General features: G+C 45.5%; 2 protein-coding genes across 5 annotated transcripts in view; one reads left to right on the top strand and one right to left on the bottom strand.

Annotated features, from left to right (window-relative positions):
* The window catches only part of ITSN2 (intersectin 2), a 138,785-nt gene extending 124,098 nt beyond the window's left edge, over window positions 1-14,687 (bottom strand). For 2 of the 4 annotated variants that reach the window (XM_089777028.1, XM_089777030.1), the window contains exon 1: window positions 14,344-14,687. The gene's annotated coding sequence lies outside the window, so the exon portion shown is untranslated. Of the gene's footprint in view, window positions 1-14,283 lie in introns of all 4 variants that reach the window. The other 2 variants (XM_089777031.1, XM_089777029.1) reach the window with 2 other exon arrangements.
* A 3,616-nt stretch (window positions 14,688-18,303) lies between these two features.
* GCFC2 (GC-rich sequence DNA-binding factor 2) overlaps window positions 18,304-25,284 on the top strand; it is a 50,970-nt gene continuing 43,989 nt past the window's right edge. The window contains exons 1-4 of the mRNA XM_014571236.4: window positions 18,304-20,907; window positions 22,124-22,234; window positions 23,912-24,067; window positions 25,061-25,282. Of these exons, the coding sequence (XP_014426722.2) occupies window positions 20,604-20,907; window positions 22,124-22,234; window positions 23,912-24,067; window positions 25,061-25,282 (793 nt within the window). The 5' untranslated portion in view covers window positions 18,304-20,603. The remainder of the gene's footprint in view (window positions 20,908-22,123; window positions 22,235-23,911; window positions 24,068-25,060; window positions 25,283-25,284) is intronic.

The raw sequence follows: 25,284 nt of genomic DNA, 5'->3' as shown, positions 1-25,284 counted from the left end.
GGTGGAGACTGCTCTGGTCGGAGCCCACTGCATCACACCATGAGTGGGTGGGGACCTGCACCAGCCCTGCTGTGCTGGAGTGCCCCCTATTCACAGTGCAGCAGGCCTGTCTGGGCTGCTCCAGCCCAGTCGGGTTGCCAGTTAATCATAACCGGTAAGGGTGATGTTTATCAGTTAACCGTTCACATCACTAATTACAGCAGCAATGTTTTGAAACCTATTTAAAGTTGCACAAAATAAAAAGTCAATTTGCTAATAAACATTATTTTTTCATTTTGCCATTACATAACCCCAATGTATTGTGCTGCTACTTTCACCATCTTGCTTCATTTGACTTCCATATAGTACTCTAAAAAGCATGTACAAAGCTGTTCCGAGCTATACACTAATAAACGAGTTTAATCCATTATTTCTTCATTCATTTATAGGAGATATTTAGCTTATCCATGATAAATTGTATTATCATTACTGGGGATGGTTTTAGGTACTTCGAAGACATAACAATTTTTACAATATGCAAACTAGATACTATATTTCTGATCTATCTTTTATTGCACTCTTGGTCTGAGCAACATAGAGCTATTGATGGACTCCTCAAGCCTTTTAATCTTGTAAAAACTGCTCGCCCCACAGCACTAACAGAATGATATTCTACATAACTACTAAACTTGAAAATACAGTAAAACATCTGTTTTTATAGAAATAATCAAATAGTCACAACGAAAACAAAATCAACAATGTTGTTTGTGTTTTGAACAAAACAGTACACAGAGAAAAGTAACACAATAGAGGTAATTGCACAAAAATGCCCTAATTTTATCCTTAAAATCTGAAGCATAAATAAAAATTATCATCCAGACAGCACTTTTCATCTCCAAAGTGTTTTAACAAACACTGACTAACTACACCTCAAAACACTTCTCTATCCTAATTTTTCAGATAAAGAAAATAAAAGAGGTTAAGTAACTTGTTCAGTATTACAGCCGGAATTAAAATAAAGGAATCCCCAGTCTCAAGAAAAATACACCATAATGTACTATTTTACTAACTGAAAATGTTTCTGAATCCGCTTTTTAACAGAGCAATTTATATACCTTTCCACTGACATTCCTGAGCACTAGGTTTAATCCTATATATCTGTATTCACCACCTGCGGAATAAACATCTACAAAAATAATTAGCAACAAATAAGAGAGCATTGTTGTTATTATTTGTAAAACTGTAGCATCTATGGCCTTAGGGAGGTATAGTTTCTCCCATCGATCCCTCTTCCCCCCTCAGTGTAGAGTCCCGGTAAGTCAACTCAAGATACTGTGACTAGCCACGTTATTCACTTAGTTGGAGCTGCACAGCTTAAATCATCTTTCTGTAGTATAGATGTAGCTTTTAAAAAGGTCCTTCACTTGCTCAGCCACACAACATCATTAGGGTATTTCCAAATTAGACACTATGCTCATCACCACTAATTCCTGTTAAAACAGAATGGAGAGAAATGGAAAGGACCATTACCTAGGACAGGGGTGGGCAGTACTTTTTTATGGTGGGCCACTCCAAGAATTTGGAAAGCGGTCAAGGGCTGAACTTTTGTATATTAATGGGGTTTAGGGTTTGGGGTGGAGGTTGGGTGCAGAAGGGAGCTTGCAATAAGGGATTGGGGTGCAGGAGAGGGTGTGGTGTCTAGGAGGGAGTTTGGGTGAAGGAGGCAGTTGTGACCTGGGTTAGGGGACTAGGATGCAGGGGTTTGGGTTGTGACCTGAGGAAGGGGGCTAGGTTGCATGAGGCAGTGGAGGGGGTTTGGATTGTGATCCAAGGCAAGAGGGGGTTGTGACTTGGGGAAGGGGTTTGAGTTGTGACCTGGGTCAGAGGACTGGGATGCAGGATCTGGGAGGAGATATGGATGCAGGAGGGAGAGCAGAAGGTTTGGGTTGTGACCTGGGGCAGGGATTAGGAGGCAGGATCTGGGAGGAGATATGGTGACAGGAGGGAGAGCAGAGGGTTTGAGTTATGTGGGTTAGGGGGACAAAGGATTGGGGTGCCAGAGGCAAGCTCTGGCTGGGGCACTTGACTGCCTGACTTCCATCTAGCAGCCTTTGCCCCACCCTAAAACTGGATGCAGGGACCAGATGGTTTTTCCAACAGCTAGGAACCTGAGAGGAGAGGGAGGAAGAAACTAGCCAATAGGATTGTGCTGGGGGCAGGGACAGCGTATGAAGCCTCTCCTCACTCTCCCAGGACTCATAGCTGTTTCTCAGCAGAGCATAGGGGCAGGCAGGGAGTCTGCCTGATGCTCTCTTCTGCATCCATGGGACGGATCTGGTGGCTTGACGGTGAAGGGTATGCATGTGTTCATTTTAAACAAAATGTGGTTTGGAAAGTAGGTATGCATAAAGAAGCATGCTGTGGCTCACCACCCTAGCAACAGCCTAGAAAAGGCCAAGGGGAGGAGGGTGAACTCAACATGTGGAGTGGAGAAGTACAAGCATGTGACAAACAAAGCCATATGTGGAAAGGTTGAATCTGATTGGTTTAGAAGTTTGTGTTATGTAACCTGTAACTGCCATGTGCTATAAAACAGCAAGGGGAGGGGCTCCTTGCTCGAGGGGCTCTGGCTGATTTTAGTACCAGGGGCTCTCCCTTTGTGCACACTGAATAAAGTATTGAATTGAAGACCCTTGATTCTGCCCAGCACCTCACTCTCTGGGAACCACAAAATCCCAACAGTTTCTTGGCGCAGCAAGCAGGGTGAGAAATATCCTTCAGGATCAAGACCTACAATCAAGTTAGAGGGTGATTTTGTTCATTTTTCATTTGGTTGTGTGTCCCTGACCTGACTGGTGACTCACACCTTTTGTAGTAAGTGAAACTGGGTGTTGGAGAATTTAAGGAGTTTGTTGCAGTTTTGTAACATTTTGGTTGCAGTCTTAAGACACTGTACTTAGTGTGGGGGCGGGTTAAGCTGTAAGTTCCTCTAAGTATTGTTGAAGTGGGAAATCAAAGAGGCCATAAGGACCAACAGTTAGTGTAGGGGCAGGTATAGCCATAAGTACCTCTAGTTAATGTGTTGGCTGGCCCAGATCTCCTAATTGCAAATTGTTATTAGTTTGTAAACAGAATTGTATTTAAAGATTTTGAGATTGGAGGATATTTAGGTTAAAAAAAAAGGGAAAGATGAAGGGATTTAGTGATCCACAATATGAAGAGCGTTTAATTAGTGCTTTTATAACTATTGTAGTAGTAAGTTTATTAGTTTTCTTGTTGAGATATCTTGGCTGTATGACTGAAAGAAAGAAGGATGACCAACCCCCATTACAAGTGGGCAACACTGATTTTGTGCATAAACCACAATATTTATCAAAGGACAAAATGGCTGGTATGTGTTTAATTGTTGATTATGAACAGCTGGTTAGAAAGTGTGATATGCTAAAAGGAAGGGTACGAGAGTTAGAAGCAGAGGTAGAAAAACTGCAAACAGAAGCAAAAAACTATAAAGAAACAGCCTTTCAGGAAAAGAGATCTTGTCCCTCAGCACCTTTGGACCCTACATGTGGAATGTGGGGATATCAGTCTGGTTTTATGGCTCCAGTGAGAGTGCACACTGTCCCTAATCCTAATCAAGGGGAAGGGGACCCTGCTACTGTTAGTCGCCTAGAGCACACTCCTATGAGTCCATCTGACTTGCGGAGCATGTTAAAAGAATTGCCATCTTTGCAGCTTAATAACCCAAACCTACCCTTCTGGGAAAAGGTGCAGGAGTGGATGGTAGTGGGAGGCCTACGTGCTTTTGATGTTTTCACCATGGTAAAAGCAAAATGTCCTGTGCACCCTGACAGTCAATTTTGGTTTGCATTTACTGTTAAAGGGAAGCAATATACTTTTACTCGCCTAAGCCAGGGTTTTCATAACTCACCTACTTTGTTTCATAGAGCATTAGCTGATGTGCTGGCAAAGCTGCCAGACATGGCTTCTTGTGTTGTACAGTATGTTGATGATCTTCTTATCTCCTCACCAGATCGCCAAACGCACATGAAAGATTTAGAAGTGATCCTGCAGCACTTGGCAGACAGTGCGGTAAAATGTACCGTATTTTCCGGCGTATAAGACGACTTTTTATGCTAAAAACATCCCCCAAAAATCGGGGGTCGTCTTATACGCCGGGTATACAGGCAGTCCCCGACTTGCAGGTACGAACGGGGCTTTTCTTGCCCCGGAGGACACGGACTGCGGGACCTCGTGGTCCCGCCGCCCATGTACTCCGGGGCGAGAAAAGCTGCTCCACATCTCCCTGGTCTGCAGACCAGGAAGACGCGGAGCAAAGCCTCGGGAGAAGCCGGCAGCGGGGCAGCCCAGACGCGCCTGGGCTGCCCCGCTGCCCGAGCCCCTCCGTGGCTTTGCAAAGCCTCAGGGGAAGCCGGCAGCGGGGCAGCCCAGACGCGCTGCGGCTCTCCCACTGCCGGCGTCCTCAGAGGCTTTGCTCCCGGTGTCCCTGGTCTGCTGGAGACGGTCCCCAGCAGACCAGAGGCACCGGGAGCAAAGCCGAAGTGGCGGCGGGGTGCCGCGCTTCTGAGGCTTTGCTCTGGCAAAGCCTCAGAGGCGCGGGACCCCGCCGCCGCTTTGGCTTTGCTCCCGGTGCCCCTGGTCTGCTGGGGACCGTCTCCAGCAGACCAGGGACACAGGGAGCAAAGCCTGGGAGTCGGAGGGGCGCTGGGGTGCTGCCGGTTGGCCTCTTAAGGGGGGGTAGTCTTATATGGCGAGTATAAGACGAAAACCTATGTTTTAACTAGAAAATTAGGGGGTCGTCTTATACGCCCAGTTGCCTTATACGCCGGAAAATACGGTAATGCTAGAAAGGCTCAGATTGCAAAGGAGGAAGTATCATATCTGGGGTACCTAATATCCAAAGGGTACAGGCGTTTAACTGTTGACCGCACTGAGGCTATTAATGCATGCCCACGACCAACTACGGTCAGGGGAGTTAGGAAAGTGTTGGGGCTATTCAATTTCTGCCGAACTCAAATCCCCAATTATTCAAGGATTGTCCAGCCTCTCAATCATCTCCTGAAGGGTGCTGGTGGACCACATGAGGCAACTGAATGGACACTTGACTGTGAACAGGCATTTACCATATTGAAACAAAGGCTAAGTACTGCCCCAGGGTTGAGACTTCCTCATCCATTAATGCCTTTTACATTGTACAATCCATGTCAGTGAGGGACATATGGCAGCAGTGTTAACGCAAAAACATGGGGACAAACAGCGCCCAGTAGCATACTACTCTTCTAAACTAGATGCTGTCGCTCAAGCAATGCCACCATGCCTTCAGGCAGTGGAAGGAGCTTCTATGGCCCTAAATCAGGCCACACCACTTATTGGTTCACAGGATGTAAATATTGTTGTACCTCACGCTGTCCTTGCTATTTTATCAGGGAAGAAATCTTCAGCAGTCCATGTGGCAAGATGGACTCGATGGGAAACGAGCTTGCTAATGCCTTCGGTACATCTGCAAAGAGCATCATCGTTAAACCCTGCCACCCTCATGCCTACCCCAGATGAGGGACACCCACATCATTGTTGCCCTGAGGAAGAGCCCATGGACCTTCCATTGGTAAAAGAACTGAAATACCTGGTGCCCCTTGCCTATACGTGGATGGTTCTTCCATGTGGATGGCAAGCGACACACAGGATGGGCCGTTTGTACTCAAGATGGACAGCTGGTGGCACACGGCAGTTTGCTTGTGGCATCTGCACAAGTAGCAGAACTGCAGGCATTAGTTGCAGCATGTGAAGCTGCAAAAGGTCATGCTGTAAAAATATTTACTGATTCTAGATATGCGTTTGGGGTTGTACATGATTATATTAACTTGTGGGTAAATCGGGGATTCCTGACGAGTGCAGGATCCCCAATACAAAATGGGGGAATAGTGGAGAAACTTCATGAAGCCATGCAGAAACCTACTGAATTAGCAGTGATAAAAGTGAGGGCCCACACAAAAGGGACAGACCCTCATAGGGGAACCGAAGGGCAGACGAACTAGCTAAACGAGCAGCAGTGGAAGGTAAAGAGATGCAATTGATTGCTGCAACACAGCCTCTCATAAAAACCCCAAACTTTTTTGAATTACAGGACATCCAACACGCTGCACCAAGGGCAGAGAAGTGGTTATGGATGGATAACGGGGGAAAACTGTGTGATGATAACACTTGGAGAGGCCCAGGGAACACATTAGTGTTACCAAATGTGCTGATGGGAACTATGATACAAATATATCACATGTTGGGACATGATGGAGCATGGAGGGTGATCCACCGGATGTCGGACACCTGGTGGCATCCTAAGCTTAATACAAATGTGCATGATTATGTGAGGAGGTGTGTAACATGTGCTCAATGTAATTCTGCTCCCACAGTGAAAATGAAAATGCAACATCAGCCAAGACCAACACAGCCCTTCACACAGTTACAAGTAGATTTCATTGGACCCCTGCCAAGGTGCAGAGGGAAAGAATATGTTCTGGTGATCATGGATCACTTTACTAAGCGGGTAGAAGCTTTCCCAGTGGCCAAGGCCACTGCGTCTGATGTAGCTAAAATATTGATGACCGAAATAATTCCCCGATGGGGATTTCCATGCTTCATTGATAGTGACCAAGGTACCCACTTTACAGGGAAGGTGATGAAAACAGTATGCATGTCACTGGGGATCAAACAGAAATTCCACTGTCCCTACCATCCCCAGAGTTCGGGATTAGTAGAAAGAGCTAATCGAACCATTACAAACAAACTAACCAAACAGATGTTTTCTGCTACAGGGAAAGACTGGGTCACCAATTTACCAGTGGTTCTCATGTATATGAGATCCAGTCCTACTAATCCACATTCCTTATCTCCTTTTGAAATGCTGACAGGGCGGGCGATGAGGACACCAGGAAATCTGTGCATTGGAGCGGGGGAGTTGTATGTCATGGGTGACCAGCTTGCTGAATATTGCTAATTGTTATCTCAGTGTGTCTCACAGGACCCCTGAACTGAACCAGACCCAAAGGCTAGCGAAGAAGACACATGTGAGGTGCAGCCCGATGATCAGGTACTGGTGAAAGCCTATAGAAAACGAACCTTTGAACCAGCCTTGACTGGACCTCACATGGTTTTCCTGGTAACTCCTTCAGCGGCCCGGGTCACTGGAATTCCAGTTTGGGTGCACCTGTCACGAGTCTAAGTATACAAGGGTGACACTCAACATAGGGCACAATAATCTCTGTTTACCTTATGGACTCCTTGAGGGCCATTCTCAGTATTGTTAAGTGTTTTATTGATGTAGTCACCTGGGGAGGAGCCACTGGATCAGTTGTAAATGCCATTACTCAAGCTATCAAATCTCATAATAGGGACTGGGTTGAAAATTTGTTAGTAGCAGGGATGACAGTTTATTGTGGTGAGAATAGGGCTCATGTCTAATTAATTAGATATCACCTTAACTCAGCAACATAGTTGGTTAGGTCCTCACTGTTGTACTCAGCCATCTATTAAAAACTACTAAAATGTCTGAGCAAGCATTGGTCTGGAATGGTGTTATCATACTGGCATGGTGTTAACATGAAAGTTGCAGCCCTGAAAGGAGACTTGCTCGTGTCACAGGTGCCCTGTTGGGTGAGAGCCGCAGTTCTCAAAGACTGAATGTCTTCACCTTGGATGATGGCAGGGGAGTGGTCTCTATTGATAACGGGCATTTTGGAATGATCATTCCATCTTTGGAGAGGTGTTAATTCCTGTGGGTAGGTCTCCTGGATTGGAGGCTCAGCCCTTCCACTCACTCCCATTCTCATGTCATAGACACCTGTATAGCTGAGTATGTAATAATGACTGGAGATAACTATATAGCTTTCCCATGGGACCAATGTTCCATCCTGGGAGGATGGGTTTTGCATATAAGAAACATGGAGTCAGGACAAGCCTTATCTCAAATGTTGGGACCTGACTTAATGGTGCATGTAATGTTTAATTTAATGGATGATATAACAGTGAAGAAAGACTCCACTATCTGGTGTGGATTTGGGTATTTAGCTTTGGAAGGTAAGCCTGGCTTGAACATCTCATTCTTCCTATTGTGGAAGATATTATGAAAGAAGTGCTAAGGCAATTACAGTGATTCAGTGGATAGAAGAGTTTGCTATTGTGGGAACAGAGATTCCCTGGGGATGGATTTCAGTTGTGTTTTCACAATGGATATGGGAACTTATTATTACTTTTAGTGTAGATATCATTATGTATTAAAGGTTGAATGTACTGTTTAATTCTGTTACCAAAACTGCAGTTAAGTGTTGATAAGGTCACTTATAGCTCCTAATAAATACAAGGAAGTGGTGTTAGTGGGGTCTAAGAATTGTTCTTAGCCCCAAAACCAAATGGGGGAGCTGAAGGGTATGCATGTGTTCATTTTAAACAAAATGTGGTTTGGAAAGTAGGTATGCATAAAGAAGCATGCTGTGGCTCACCACCCTAGCAACAGCCTAGAAAAGGCCAAGGGGAGGAGGGTGAACTCAACATGTGGAGTGGAGAAGTACAAGCATGTGACAAACAAAGCCATATATGGAAAGGTTGAATCTGATTGGTTTAGAAGTCTGTGTTATGTAACCTGTAACTGCCATGTGCTATAAAACAGCAAGGGGAGGGGCTCCTTGCTCGAGGGGCTCTGGCTGATTTTAGTACCAGGGGCTCTCCCTTTGTGCACACTGAATAAAGTATTGAATTGAATTGAAGACCCTTGATTCTGCCCAGCACCTCACTCTCTGGGAACCACAAAATCCCAACAACGGGCTGCATCCAGCCCGCAGAGGGTATTTTACCTAGGCCTGATCTAGGAACTATGGAGACAGATGCTGTGTGCTGAATTCAAAAGTGGTTTTAAAGAGTTAAAAGAAATAATCTGAAAACAGAAAATAATTAAAAAGAAAATGCTGAGGCTAAGCAGAAACAACAATAGAAAAGGCAAGATTTGAACAAATAATACTATATAAAGTATTAATTTTTTCATTAAAAGTAAAATGAAGAAATGGCTACAGTGACAATGAGACTGAAATAGGAAAAAGTAAAATTCCTTACAAGACAAATAAGATAGAACTAACTACCTTGGAGACACTTAGGGCATGGAGTGAAACAAAAAGTTGGGACTAGTGCTGAGTCAAATTATATTTTTAAAAGTCTAATATTGTGCCCTTTTCTCATCCCTTTTGCCCCTATTCTGCAAAGTGATCTAAATGAGAACATCCATCAGCAAGATGAGGGCTCTTGTCTCTAAATTGACAATTAAAACATCAGCTCTTCAAGGCAGAGCTCATGCTCAAGATTTGCAAAACCAAATAATTCTAAATAAATAAATAAATAAATTCTGGGGTATTAAACTTCACTTACTTAAAGGAATCTAATTTTAAAGAGACTGGGTGCTCATAATCAGCACCCAGTCACAAGTTGAACACCGAAAGTGTTCCTTATTTTTTTCCATTTGGCCGAATGACACCCAGTATACTTCTGAGCACTTAGTTTTATAATACATAAATAATAATGCAAGTTAAATAGCCAAGTAAAATTATTATGGCAAACAGGACTAAAATTTCATATTCAGTAGTTCATATCTTACTATGAAAATGAACTTAGTTCATATAATAGTAATGTGATGGAAATATAAAAAAAATAATATTTGAAAACTAAGCTAGGTAGATATTTACATGGGCTTTGTTAGGGTAATATCCCAAACTCACAAAAGCCTTCTTACTAACAGTGTTCAAAATTAGTAACAGTCCTCTTCTAATTTGGTTTATTTGACCTTGTCATTAAGGAGAAAAATAATCAGTTCCCAGTGCATCACTGGTGCACTCCTCTGGGGGCAGATTAAATTAAATGGTGTTGAATATTCATAAACCTTATATACAGTACAGCTTTCATTCATGCTATCACTATAACCTATTATGTATTTGTATTACAGTAGCATCTAGGAACCCTTATAAAGCATCAAGACCTCTCTGTCCTGAATGCAAGTATAGACACTGACCCAGAGAGGTTACAACCTAAGGCAGAAGCACTCCTGATGATAATGCACTAGTCACACTGGCATTTATCATGGGAAAACTTTTGTTTTCCAGGAGAGGGGGAGGAGGTTTAGCATCTCTGAACAACAGAAGTTTTGTTGTTCAACTGCCGGCACAGACATAGCCTCCATGTCAGTCAGGTGAACTAACCAGACAAACAGGATGCAGGAGTAGAAAAAAATGAAGTCTCAGCTTGCCACTTTCCTAACCAGTGCCAGATGGCAATTTATGTAGGTATCACAGCAACACCAATGAAGAATTAAGGATCCAAACATTGCATGTGCAGATGCAGTCTTGGAGTCTGTCTTTAATTTTGGGGAAGCAGTCACACAAAAGGCTCTAGAGCAGTGGTCTCCAACCATTTTAACCACAAGATCACTTTTTCAATTTAAGTGCAATGTAAGATCTACCCCAAACCCAGATACCCTTGCCGCACTTCCTTCCCAACCCTTCTTTGTAGCCCTGTCCCTGCTCCGTCCCTTCTCCATGGCCTCACCCTGCTCACTCCATCCCCCCGCCTTACTCACTTTCACCAGGCTGGGGCAGGGGGCTGGGGTGCAGGCTCTGATGCAAGCTCTGAGAAGGAGTTTGGGTGTAGAGGGACTCATGTCTTGGGCAGGAGGTTGAGTGCAGAAGATTCAGGGCTGGGACAGGGGTTCAGGATGCACGATCTAGCTCAGCACCATTTAACTGAGACAGCTTCCTGGTGGTGGAATAGTGGAGTGAAGGCAGGCTTACTCCTGCCCTGGCCCTGCACCACTCCTGAAAGCTGCTGGCATGTACAGTAATGGCTCCATTCGATGCCCCTCATCTACAGGCTCTGAGCCCACAGCTTCCACTGGCTACGGTTCCCCATTAGTGATCATGGGAGCTGCAGGAGTGATGTCTGTAGGCAACAGCAGCATGTGAAGACCCCCTGCTTTGATTTTTCAGGGGCAGCAGGGACACGCCAGTGACTTCCAGGAGCAGCAATTTCCACAGGGATAACTACTCCAGCCACAACAGGTTAGGCATTTCAGAACTCACTACTCAAAGAATTACATTTAAGCGTAAGAGAAATGAAAATTATGAAATGCACAGACCAATTTTTAAACCAAACACAATACATTTTGCAAGCAGTAAATGAAATAACAACAACCCCCCACGTATGTGTTGGGTCAGGAGATGAGAGTGAAAGACAGTGTGTGTTTGTAAGAATGACAGACACACACAGTGTGTGAGAGTAACAGAAATTTGCATTGCCAAGCTCTCTCCATCCCCTTCTCTCTGTGTAGATAGGGTATAAAAGTGGGAGGAAGTGGGACACTCTGACATCAGAGCCCTCCCTCTTCTCCTGCCCACACCCAGAACAGCAAGCAGGAGGCTTGGGGGCTGGGAGGGCAGCTCCAAAGCAGAGAGCAGGTGCAGCATGACACTGAGTAGAGGGGCAACTGAAGTACCAGTGCTTGATAGCTTCCCCGCCAAACCAGTCGGGATCACCTGTCAGAGGCTCCAAGATCTACCGGTTGGTAACCACTGCTCTACAAAGACAAGCATGATCTAGTGTTCTGAAAACAGAAAAAAAGAGCCAAGAACTCTTTGCATTTCAATCCCAGTTCTGTCACTGACTCTACATAGATTTAGCTAAATTATTCTTTGTGCCTTACTTTCCACCCTATATAAAATCAGAGTAACACCGCATACTGCCTTAACATAGATTTCATAAGAGCTGAATAATATTTGCAAAAGCGCTTTTTAGATGAAGTCCTAAGTATTATTAAAAGTAAAATCTACTTTCAAATTTTGCTACCTGTGAGTGGTATGACACTATCTGCAAATCATATATTTTAAATTTATTATTCACATTATATTAATGCTTAAAAAGCACAACCAGATTCCCTAGATGGTAGCAACATTTAATTTCCTGAGATAAAATGACAATGTCATAAACAGACAGAAAAAAAGGACACCATTTACTAAGGCACTAACCATGGAATTTAGTTTTCATCAGTTCTTAATTTCTTCTAATTATAGGTTTTCACAGGAGCCTAAGAAGTAAGCCAATAATTATAATAATCTTCATTATTCCATTCTCTGAGGTTCCCAGTACAATTCATCTATTCATCCATTCCCAATGTTTTATCTTCTTATAGACTGTAAACTCTCAAGGCACAGATATTCTGTATTTTGATTCTTACTTAATTCTGAACCTATTAACCATCTTTATTTCTCAACAGATTATAACACATATACACAGATTATAAAATTTGCCATCCACACTTTACTAGTGAAACAATGAAACCAACTCTTAGGAGAAGAAAATTAGTTCCCATAGAAACACATCAAAGTGTTCTAGCATCAGTAATTTACTCCTCCATCTTCCAAATCAGAGAGAACATGTGTGGGGGAAATTTGTAAACAATCCTCACTCATTTCTGGCAGCCTTTAAAATGTAAGTGTAAAACCTATAGAAACTGAACACAGCACTTATCAGCTGTATTCAAAAGGAGCCTTGGGGTAAAATGCAAGATCTTCACAAGAGCTTTGATTGTTAAAAAAAATTACTTTTCATAAAAGAGATAAGTACTTTATTATTTTTAGAGAGGAAGAACTTCTAATGCAAAAGAAGTGTCTGTTCATCCTAATAAAAACCACAAACCTGAAACATTTCCCCATCCACTGCCCCTTCTGTTGCTAAGGTTCTATTTTCAGTTACTGTGGTTTGAAACTTTTTTGCAGCACCCAGCTGCTCACTGTGATGTGAGCTAAATAAAATGAACAAAATCAAAGATTGTCTCCCCTGCTATACTATGCAAGAGGTGCTTACACTGGAGAAGACTAAATCCCAACCCCATTCCCCAGAGAAAACTTCAAAGAAGAGGGGGAAAAATCTCTCAGGTAAGGTTTCCAAGTTGACAAATGAAACAGACTAGAGGTGGAACTGATGGGCTGCATCATGGTCTCATACGGTCACATTCTGCCCTTTAAATCACTCACAAGCAGCCACAAACATTACCTCACTAAACACTTCAAATCCCAGTCATGTGTTCCCCAGGCCATTCCCCTCAGGTTACTGCTCACAAAAGCCCCAAAACTGCTCCCTAGAGTTCCTCCCCAGGACTCTCTCAATCAAGGGCACACCCTTACCTGCTCCTTCCCTGAGAGCTCCCCCACCCCGCCATCAGAGGCACCCCCTATGTTTCCCCCTTAGACTCCCTCTCCCTCCCCAAGGACATATCACATCTTTTCCCTGCTCCCTTCCTGCACTCCCCCCAATCAAGGGCACCCCCTAGCAGCGCTCCCCCCAACCAACGCCCCCTCCGCCTGCTCCCTTCCTGGGTTCCTCCCAAGCAAGGGCGCCCCACCTGCTCCCTCCCTGGGTCCCCCCCCAAACAAGGACATGTTACCTCTCCTACCTGCTCCCTCCCTGGGCCCCCCCCCCAACAAGGACATGTTACCTCTCCTACCTGCTCCCGCCCTGGGTGTGTGTCCCCAACAAGGACATGTTACCTCTCCTACCTGCTCCCTCCCTGGGTCCCCCCCCCCCCAACAAGGACATGTTACCTCTCCTACCTGCTCCCTCCCTGGGTCCCCCCCCCCCAACAAGGACATGTTACCTCTCCTACCTGCTCCCGCCCTGGGTCCCCCCCCCCCCAACAAGGACATGTTACCTCTCCTACCTGCTCCCTCCCTGGGTCCCCCCCCCCAACAAGGACATGTTACCTCTCCTACCTGCTCCCGCCCTGGGTCCCCCCCCCCCCAAACAAGGACATGTTACCTCTCCTACCTGCTCCCTCCCTGGGTCCCCCCCCCCAAACAAGGACATGTTACCTCTCCTACCTGCTCCCTCCCTGGGTCCCCCCCCAAACAAGGACATGTTACCTCTCCTACCTGCTCCCTCCCTGGGTCCCCCCCCCAAACAAGGACATGTTACCTCTCCTACCTGCTCCCGCCCTGGGCCGCCTACCCCAACCCACAGCAACCCCTATCGGCTCCCTCTTCGTGGCCCCCGAACGAACCCCCCCAAATCCTCTCTCCCTGCAAGTCTCCCCCCAAATCCTCTCTCCCTGCAAGTCTCCCCCCCAAATCCTCTCTCCCCAGACCCCCAACACACTCACGACCCGGTGCCCCCGGACCTTGCTTCCTCGGCCCCCCACCAAGAGCGCCCCATTCCCACCCTCCGCACAGACCCCGCCGTCCCCCCGCGGGGGCCGAGGCCGCTCACCCAGCCGGCTCTGCTCCCTCGGCCCCTTACGGCTCAGGCCGCAGCCGGGCAGCGCGGTACCTGTTGCTCTGCTCGGCGCTCGCTCGCTCCCTCTGCCTCCTGCGGCGGCTTCAGCCCGACAACATGGCGGCGGAGGCGGGGGCCTGGCCCGCAGGAAGAAGGCGAGCTGCGGCAGGAGGGGGAGGGAGCAGGAGCTGCCCGCGGACACGGGCCAGCAGCGGGGCTCCTAGGTGTGCGACCGGGGCCCTAGGGATGAGCCCAGAGGGGGCCCAGGGACTAAGTGAGAGCAGCCCCTCTGGGCTCGGGGCCAGCCCTGAATCAGGCCGACAGCAGCTGGGTGTGGGACCAAGGCATAGAAGGGCCTAACAGCACCCCAGGGTGTATGTCCCAGGCTCAAGATAGGGGCAGGTGTGGGACCAAGGCCTGAGATATGGGCTTACAGGGCCCTGGGTGCCAAGCCAAGGTACGTACCCCAGGAACTTGGTGCCAGTTGGCAAACGGCACAGGACGGGGGCGTAGAGTTTCACGGGGATCTCTCAGGTAGGAAATATGCATCATAATTAAGGCTAAGATTTTGTCACATCAGCCCTCAGGAATGGGTTGTACGGCCCAGGCTATAGCGCAGCCTCCCAAAAAAAGCTGTAGGTTGTGGTGCGTTGCAACCATAGAGGGTGCCCAACCTCTCCTCTGGAGCTGGGCACAGCTGCAGCCAAGGGTGGGGTACAGCCATGGGACGCACGAGGGGGACATGCGGCCCACAATGCAGTCCCCAACAAAAGACATGGGTTGGGTCACAGCAGGGGTAGAGGGAGCACAGCCACAGGGGTTGCACAGCTCCCACTCCAGAGCTGGCAGCAGCTGCGGGAGAGGAGAGCCCAGTTTGGCTGCAGTCCCCAGCAAACTACAGGGCAGGGGCTCCAGGATCCTGGTTCCAGCCATCCATCTAATTGCAACAGGGTAGGGGCATACAGTCCCCACCTCTAGGCCTGACTTCATTTGCTGACAGCTGGAGCAGAAGTCAGGGAGGTCCAGTAAAGTCACAGAATCTTTGAATACTGTGACTAAATTGTAGCCTTAATAATTCACCAAATGGTGACATGGGAGATCCCTACCAACAGTCACTGTTGCATGTAAAGGTAATATTTCAGGAATTATATATCTAAACTGAAAAGTATGTTCTTAAAGGAGTTAAGTAAGACATGTCACTAGGGATATACCTTGGACATATTTCTTTCAGACAGCCAAGTAGCAGAGGGCTGTCGTCTCTGGTCACGTGTGTATTGTGCACTGTATATCTTGCAATGGATGTCTGTTTGCACAGCAAGCCAGATACCTGATGTAAGATTGCAAAATCTACAAGAGAGAATATCTATAAGGAAATAAATCCACAGGGGTGTGCCCTGTTCATGACTAAAACCAAAACATCAGGATGGTATATTAGGTAATACGGGGAGATACATAATATCTTCCACCAAAGAGGCAAGCCAATAGCATGACTTATCTCCTAAAGGAAAAATCACAGTCAAGCCTGGCTTTATAATGCTAGGAGGAATTCGGATGAATATTGTTGTAAAACAGCTTAAAGCGTCTAGATAAATAAGTTTATGTTCTGGAATGTGTATTATGATTTTATTTTATATGAAGCCATCTACTTCCAATATGTCTCCTTTCTCTTATTAAAATCTCTATGCTTTGTTAAATAAACTTTTTTTTTAACTATCAACTTATATAATCACAGTGTGCTACATGAAACTGTGATCTAAGGTATAACTGATACACTGATAAACTGTACCGCTCCTGTGGGAGTAGTGAATACTGTGAGTATCCAGTTGAGTAGGGTCTGAATACTCCGTAAAGATGGGGGGGGGGGGCGGAGAGGAGGAAAGGGGGTTAGAGTGTATCTGTTGTTAACTTGTAAAGAGACAATGGGATGTACCTAGACCAGTGAAGTTGGGGAGCGACTCCAGGAGGCATAAACATGCTAAGGGGAGGCAGTAACTGGGTACTCCCCATAAAGTATCATAGGTTATACAGGCTCACGGTGCCTCTGGGTGGGGTGCCACAGCATAGTGACTAACAAGGCCCTAAGGTGCAGAGCCAAGGCATAAAGGCAAAAAATGCCCCTGAATATAGAACCAATGCCTGAGACTCAGGTTATGTTTACACTGCAGGTTTTTTGTGGAAGAGGAAATGCAAATTGAGTGCTTATTTGCCTATATCATGCTCTCATTTGCATATCTTCCAGTCCTTTTTGGGGAAGAGGTTTTTGTGATAAAAAGCCCTGTGTAGACGGGGCCATTTGTTGGGAAAAAAAACCCTTTTGTTCAAGAGCCTGTATACCTCATTTTTTGAGGAATAAGGGCTCAGGAGCACAGTAAGCAGCTGGAAGATGACTAGGGAGGATGCAGCACTTGTTCCGTAGGATACATCTTAGATAGAGGAAGTAGTGGTAGGCAGGCTTAGGGGAGCAGGAGAAAAGTTCCAGACTGATATCTGCCAGGCTGCAGGCCTTGATACAGGGGCCAGGAAGGTGCAAGGGTCACAGGGGAAGTAGCCCAGGGAACAGAAGGCAGTAGAGTGGGAGAGAGGAGGAAAGCAGGACAAGACTGCTGCCAGAGGGTCCCTGATCTGGGACCTAGAGTAGTGGGTGGGTCTGGGGTCCTTACACTGCACCTAGTCACACTGAGAAGTGACCTTTATGGACTGTGGCTTGCCCCTGAGCTGAGGGACTAAAGTGAGACTGTAGTTGGCCATGATGGCAGATGTGAGACTAAGGACTGCTGATAATACCTAGGGGAAAAAGGGGTTGAGAAACCAGTGTGGTGGGCAGTGTCCTATGGTCCTGGGAGTGAAGTGGGTCGAAAGCAGAGCGCAGGGAGAGCATGGAGAGAGACACTGGCCAGAATGGAGTGCCCTGCTGAGGACAGAACTAATTCCCAGTGTGATCTGCAGGAGGTGCCATGGCAGTGAGTCTTGACCTGTTGTTACAGTTATGTTTATAGTAACTAGAGAATTTTGCCTATCCATCCCCCCATGAATCTAACATAGTAGCCTTCTAGGGTTGCCAGTTTGGGTTGGATGTATTCCTGGAGATCTCTCACACATCATAAATCTTAATATGTAAATAAAGATTAATTCCTGAAGACTACAGCCCAATCCTGGTGGGTCTTACTTATTCCTGTACTGCACTACTTTAGGTACACCCCTCACAACATTTTAGACTAATGGCTCTCAACCTTCCCAGACTTTCAGGAGTCTGTTTTGTTTTGCATACTTCAAGTTTCACCTCCCTTACTTGCTTACAAAATTAGGCATAAAAATGCAAAAGTGTTAGTACACTGTTAATGACTTTCCATATAATTAATAAAATAAATTAATAAAATAAACCAACTGGAATATAAATATTATGTGTACATTTCAGTACATAGTATATAGAGAGCTGTATAAACACGTCATTATAGGTATGAAATTTTAGTTTCTACTGACTTTGCTAGTGCTTTTTGTAGCCTGTTGTAAAACTAGGCAAATATCCAGCCGTTAAAGAGATATCTAGAGATATTTGCCTAGTTTTACAACAGTCAGTAGTACATGTACCCTTGGAGGCATGCAGAGCTGATGTACTACTGATTGAGAATGACTGTTCGCAGCTACATGCTGACAATTCTATTAAGTATAAATCTGATGTATAAAGGTGTGCAAAATAGTTTGAACAAAACCATAATATATTTTAGGGCTACATTTTTATTTCAATTGCACTGAAAGTTGGTGGCTACATATTTCATGACTGAACTTTAAAGAAGTGTGATTACTGTTACTGAGAAGATCTTATGAAATTCCTCATCAGAATTGTTGTCTTCATAATACTCTCTGAAATAACTCATTAATTATTGAATCAATCCAGGGTGAAATAAGAACCACCTTTGGGGAGAGGAGATGGCCCAGTCCCATAAGAACATAAGAACGGCCGTACTGGGTCAGACCAAAGGTCCTTCTAGCCCAGTATCCTTTCTGCCGACAGTGGCCAGCACCAGGTGCCCCAGAGAGGGTGGACCGAAGACAATGATCAAGCAATTTGTCTCCTGCTATCTCTCTCCAGCCTCTGACAAACAGATGCCAAGGAAACCATTTTATCCCCTGGCTAATAGCCTTTTATGGACCTAACCTCCATGAAATTATCTAGCTTCTCTTTAAACTCTACTATAGTCCTAGCCTTCACAGCCTCCTCTGGCAAGGAGTTCTACAGGTTAACTACACGCTGTGTGAAGAACTTCCTTTTTATTAGTTTTAAACCTGCTACCCATTAATTTCATTTGATGTCCTCTAGTTCTTCTATTTAGGGAACTAATAAATAACTTTTCTTTATCGGCCCTCTCTACACCTCTCATGATTTTATAGACCTCTATCATATCCCCCCTCAGTCTCCTCTTTTCTAAACTGAAAAGTCTCAGTCGTTTTAACCTCTCCTCATATGTGACCCATTCCAAACCCCTAATCATTTTAGTGGCCCTTTTCTGAACCCTTTCCAAGGCCAAAATATTTTTGGCTATCTGAACAGCAGTTACCAGAATTCCATGTGTTTCACACAATATATTTTTTCTATGTTCCCTGACAGCCATTGTTTGACAATGGAGCTGTCTTACAAAAGCTAGTGGTATGATGGGATGAAAGGAGAGGAATCCCAGGAATTTATTAGTTCCCCCCTGGATTCAGAGCCTGAGTAGGAACCTTATAGCATAGGGCAGTGGTCCCCAACGCGGTGCCTGCGGGCGCCATGGCACCAGCCGGGGCATTAATGTGCGCCCACCTAGTGACCATGGCTGGCCCGAGCCATTCTTGCGCCCTTACTGTCTGGTGTATATGTGGCCCCCGCCCCGAGCGCACACTGCATGTGCAGTGCTGGGCGCGCGGTGCCAGGCGCGCAGCGCATGCACAGCCCCCACCCCGGGCGCATGTGCGGTGCCGCCCCAGGCGCACGGTGCATGCGTGGCCCCACCTCCGGGCACCCGGCCGCCCCAAAAGGTTGGGGACCATTGGCATAGGGTTACCATATTTGAGGTTCCAAAAAAGAGGATACTGTAGGGGTAAGCTGAAAGGAGGTGGTCCAGTTGGGGAAACTGGAGCAGGTACCTGCAGCACAGGTACTCACTGGGGGTAGGGAGCAGTGTCATTCTCCATCATAGTTTCAGGTGACTGGTGCAAGCCCTGGATGAAGTAATAGCCCTAAGTCCCTGTGAGCAGGGATGAGAGCCAAGGCCAGCAGCATCTGGCAGATGTGACTGCAGTGGAATGGGTTAATCAGCTGCCAGTGCAGGGAAAAGACCAATTGGGAAGGGGACCAACCATGGATCTTTATGAGTGGCAGCCTGGGCTGTACAACCCCCCCAGCCATTTCCTGTTGTCTGAAAAATCCCTCTAGTCAGAGGCTCAAAAAGAAACAATATCCTGGAAAAACCGGATGTATGGTAGTCCTAACACAATGCACTGTTAAGCTAGCAGAATGCATATAACATAGTGGTGAAACATTGCACTAAGATAAGGGTTGTCTGTACATATTTTTGTGCTTAAGAAACACTGCCATCACACTGTGTAGACATGATGCAAAAGGAAAGCAGTGTAAGCTGGGACAGCTAAACAATCCTGTACAGCTTTAGAAAAAGTTATTTCTGAAACAGAAACACATCAGAATTAACTTTCAAGAATGGACAAGCCCTTAATTCAGCCCCCTTATGTGGATGTATTATAATAGTCTTTAGTCAAATTACTTCATTTGATTATTTTCCATTGTACAGCTGCTTCATACAGTGCTGAATGAGTAGCTCTGCACTGAATACAGGATTGATTTATTATCTGGTAACGTTCTCATTATTTTATGGTATTTTCACTGTAGCAAATTCTTCACAAATGTAACCTCTTTGTGCCACCCTCTGAGAAAATGAGCCCTGACTCATTCCCCGCACACCATTCCGCCCCAAACCCCTCCCACGCCAGGCCCCGCCTCGCTTCATCCCGCGCGGGAGGCCTCCCCTCCGCACAGGTGCAACCCCCGGCCCAATCCGCCACCCCAACACATGAGGATCCACCTCCCCCTGGCTGACTGGAGAGCGGCCTACTCTGCTCCGCCCACCCGATCCTCCAGGGGGCGTGGTCATATTTTTTTTTTCCCAAGCGCTATTTCTTCGTCGCTCTTTACCGACGAGTGATGCTGCGCGTGCGCATTGGAGCGGAAGGGGGGGGGGAGGGGAGGAAAGTAGGTTTCTGGAGTAGTCTCGCGCCATCGGTGGTGAGCGCCTTGTCGCGCGCTGTGCCCGTTACCGGATAGAATGTTCAGGAGGCCCCCGCGGAACTTCCGGCGTCGCCAACGAGCCGAGTCCAGCAGCAGCGAAGGGGAGCCCGAGGCGGAGCCGGAGCCTGGAGGGGACCGGGGCGAAGAGGATGAGGAGCGGGGCCCTGCCGAGCCCGCCTCTCCCGCCGCTGAGCAGCAGCCCCCCGCAGAGGGGCCAGTAGGGGACATCAGGGATCAGGTGGAGGAGGCGGATGGCGGAGTGCCCCGAGGCCGGTCACGGGGGGCAAGCCCCAGAGGGGGGCAAACGCTGCTGAGCTTCCGTGCTGAGGAGGAGCGGGACGGTAAAGTGCGCCGCGGGCTGAGGGAGGGATCCCTGTGTTACATTACCGCTGGGGGAATGGGCTCCAGGTTGGCCCCCGCACCTTTGTGACTAGATACCACGTTTCAGAGGGGTAGCCGGTCAGGCCATGTCCTCACTTGCAGGAGGAGCCACGCTCTGGCAGTCCTTCGCTAGACCTGCTAAATCAAACACTGAGGGCACGTCCTCGCTGCTGTGGCACCTTAAAGACTAAGCCCAGGTCTACGCTGGCGGAGAAAATGGATGCAAGATACACAACTCCAGCTTTGTGAGTTGTGGAGTTGGAGTTGATGTTTCTCCCCCTGTACTGGCGCAGACAGGGCACCCACCATTTCTGATTTAGCAGTCTTTAGTAGACCTACTAAATCAGTCCCTGGAGGATTGCTCGCCAGAGAGTGGATCCTCTGGCAAATGGAGATGTGGCTTAACAGATGAATTGGGGCATAAGCTTTTGTGGGTCAAATCCACTTCATCCATGTATCTGACAGTTTTCTGACCCATGCAAATGTATGCCCAAATAAATCTGTTAGCCTTTGAGGTGCCACAGGACTCCTCGTTGATTTCTAAAGATACCAAGTTTGCAAAATCAGGATGGGATGGGAGGTGTTAGGGCTTTTTCTTAGACAGAAATCTATCAGGATGGCTCTTGTAAAATCAGGATTGCTGGTCATCATAATTGAGTCCCTGGGTCCTCTTGCTTTGACCTAATAATGGCTAAGGCCAGCTATTGCACTTGAATTTACACCTTGCCTTCATCCTCCTTAACGTTCCAGGGTGGACAAACCGAAGTGTTAGGGCTTGGATGAGCTCTCCAGGAGGACTAGTGCCCAGTCCTCGGCTTTAATCATTCAGACAGTCTCAGGTACTCGGACCTGTTTTCGCTTTAGTAATTCTGGTGTCTCTGCTGGGACTTGCCCCTGTATATGGGTTGTATATACAGCCAGTGCAGGTATACTGACATGCACTACCTCTGCTCAAATGAGTGCTCTAAAAACGGCAATGTGGTCATAATAGGATGGCAACTCAGGATAGCTACCTGAGTCCCTATTCAGGGGTTGAGTGGGAATGTTTAGTGGTAAGTGGTTAACCAGCAGCCTGGCAGGCTGGATTTTTATATCCCCGTTTCAAATGTGGTTATGTGACTTTGTAAATATATTTTTGTTTTGTTTACAACTTACTTTCATTTTTTTGTCATATAGAGGATGAGGAACTCTTTAAAATAAAGAAGCCATCACTTAACACAATAACGTTTAGATTGCAAAAGAAGGAAAACCCACATTCCACAGGCAGAGAAGCTGAAAGAAGCAAAGGTAAATATTTAGCTACGTATGGTATTTAAATTAGTTCTTTGTAAAACATTTTGAGACTAAAATTTGATTTGTCCTTTTCATATGTGTTCATTTTTTTAAATTGCTTGTGACCATTTTCTTCCACGATTTGATCTGAGGAAGTGGGTCTGGCCCACGAAAGCTCATCACCTATTAAACCATCTTGTTAGTCTTTAAAGTGCAACACAGTCCTGTTTTTTGTTTCATAAAGGAAAGGTGATACAGAAGTGTTATCAGATGCATTTTCTTGTATTAATACATTACAAGAATGAGTTTATGGCTGAAAAACATTGAATTTTAAATATACAGCCCTAAACACATAACGAGCATAGGTCTGACTCTGTATCTATTTAAGCCATCTGCCAAACTCCCAGTGACTTGGTAGGAGTAGGATTGATCACTTAGGGTGGCCTTGAGAGATGACAGCCTGAAACTCCCATTGTAAATGGAGATTATAACTGCATAGTATTCTCAGGATTGCATCCTTAAATTACTCCCTATCAGTGATGTGTTATTTTTAAATAGGTGGCATTTTAAAGGAGACTCCCAGCTGATCCTGGGCTACCTGTGGCAGCAGACCCCAGGGACAGCTGGGCACTCCAGCTGATCCTGAGCTCTGCCTTGCACTGCCCCTTGGAAACTCCACCCCGGTGCTTCAGAGGGGCAGCGCTGCATGGAGTCTGGGGTCAGCTGGGGACTCTACCTGATCCCAGGCTCCATGCAGTGCTGCCCCGTTGAAACTCCACGGCAGCGTTTCAAATGGGAGGTGCATGCGATTGAGTGATTAATTGTGATTAATTTTTTAAATTGCTTAACAGCCCTAATTTCTTCAGTAAATTACTATTATTGAATATATATTTTATGGAATTATAATGAAGATGTGGTAACAAATGTCAAATACTGACAGGCTATTTGTACCATAGATAGGAACTTTAAAAACTGGGACTCCTTGATCTAGCATGTTCCTGACCAGAGAGTCCCAGTAACAAGGATTCAGGCAGCAGAAAGGACTGGCTAGAAGTGGGGCTGGTGGTGGTTAGCCATGGGGCAGCTCTGGGTTTGGGAAGCCTGGACAGATCCAGCGGCAACTGTGGGGTAGCCCTAGCTCTGGGTAGCCTGGGCTGGGCATGGCTGCAGCTGCGGGGATAGCTGCCCAAATGGGCCATTGGCCAGAAGCCTGACAAGACAACAGAGGCCAGTCCAGGAGTCAACAGCTGGGGCCAGGAGTGGAGTTGACAAGGGAGGCTGGAATTGACCTCCCCGTGTCTGGCAAAATCCCTCATTCTGGACCAGTCAGGTCATGAGAGTGCCAGACCAATGAGGTCTAACCTGTATACTGCAATGGCCTTTTGATAGATATAAAGCATGTTAAGAATATCCTAAAATCAACAATTTGTCCTAAATTCAGGTGAAATGAAAAATACATGAATTTTTCATGATGCAGTAATAAAAGGTATCCTAAAAAGTACTTAAATTCTATGCTGTAAGGAAAATATTACCTTATATCTTTGAAGTCAGTGGGATTATTCTGTGTAAAATTAAGCACATAAGTCTTTGCATGGTCAGTGCTTGACTGTTTGTCGTTTTTAAAATTGGCTATCAACATTTCTAGCAGCTGAGATGATAATCCTAGTTTTTGTTTTTTCTCCTTGAATGCAGACCTCTTCCAATCAGAGTCTAGAGTAATCAAGATTGCGGATACATATGAGACAGAAGAAGAGGATGAACACTTCTCATCAGACAGTGAGGATTACAATAGTTCAGCCTCTGAAACGCAATCTAATGCTTCACTGAAAAGGAAGAGTTTATCAGCAGGTTTGTGACTATGTACTGTAGATAGTCTTAGTTATTGAAGAATATTCAAAGTGCTGTTAAAACACTGGGTGCTGATACACGAATGTCTATTTACATTAACTGAAATCACAGTATTGAGGACATTTTATTGCAGAGTTACATTGGTGTGATTGTGCTATCAATTTGCCCTCAGACTTTTAAGATTTGTATGGTCTGTTGTCAGTCTTGTCTTTTGGGATAAAACTTCAACATGATGATATGCTAGACAATCCCATAATATTTATAGTAATGAAATAAAAAATATAAAATTTTAATTTTATAACCACGTGTTTAAACAAATCAAAACCCCTCAACTATACATCATTCATGACTAGATATTTGGATAGAGGAGAAATAATGGGCTCAAGATTATGGCCCTTTCTGACCTTGTATTTTTAGTTTTAATAAATGGGACAGTAAGGATGCATGTTCAGAAGATTAATACTTTATTTTTTTAATTCTGAATTAATAATCCTTTTTAAAATTTCATATATGATCTAGATTACTAGTTAAAATATGAGCAATACAGAAATTAAATTTGCAGCCTTTAAGCACACTTCAATAATTTTGCCTTGATTATATTTTTGAAACTTAGGACAAGCAAAGAGTTTATGCTTGTACTGCTCCATTTATGGCACAACTTAAAACTTTTATTTAAGTTGTTCCAACTTAAGTCTACTTTGACCTTTTGTTTTGAGGCTTTGAAAACTACTGGAAAGTTAATGTGGGAGGTAGGGATGTGGAAATGGTCCTTAGTATTTGTAGTCTTTCAAGTTGTGCCTCTTACATTGTAGAAATAACATGGGCAATTATTTCAATTTACTATTAACATAAATTATTGTAGAAAAAAGGCCCAAACTCCTGAAATTTTACTATACTTTGTAGAAAAAGCATTCTGTAACTAACTTTGTCATGAGGAGTAGCATTGAATTTTTCATAGTCACTTGCCTTCAGTTTCTTTCTGTTTCATTGCAGGTAATATGCCTGATGCAGCTTATATCCAGGTTGCTCGTAGGAAACGTCAGTTGGCCAGGACTCAAGGTGACTACATTCCACTGGACACATCAAATCCTGTGACAGTTTCACAAAGAAACGAATGCAGTGATACAGAGAGTGAAGATGACTCTGATCGTGACAAGATTCTCCACTTTGCTCCCAAAACAAAAACTCTTAGGCAGAGAATGACTGAATATATAGGT

The sequence above is a fragment of the Pelodiscus sinensis genome, chromosome 3 (assembly GCF_052426305.1).
Source record: "Pelodiscus sinensis isolate ZL-2025 chromosome 3, ASM5242630v1, whole genome shotgun sequence".
In the NCBI taxonomy this organism is placed as follows: Eukaryota; Metazoa; Chordata; order Testudines; family Trionychidae; genus Pelodiscus; species Pelodiscus sinensis.
Note: the sequence above shows the minus strand (reverse complement) of the source record. Positions and strands in the feature narration are given on the sequence as shown.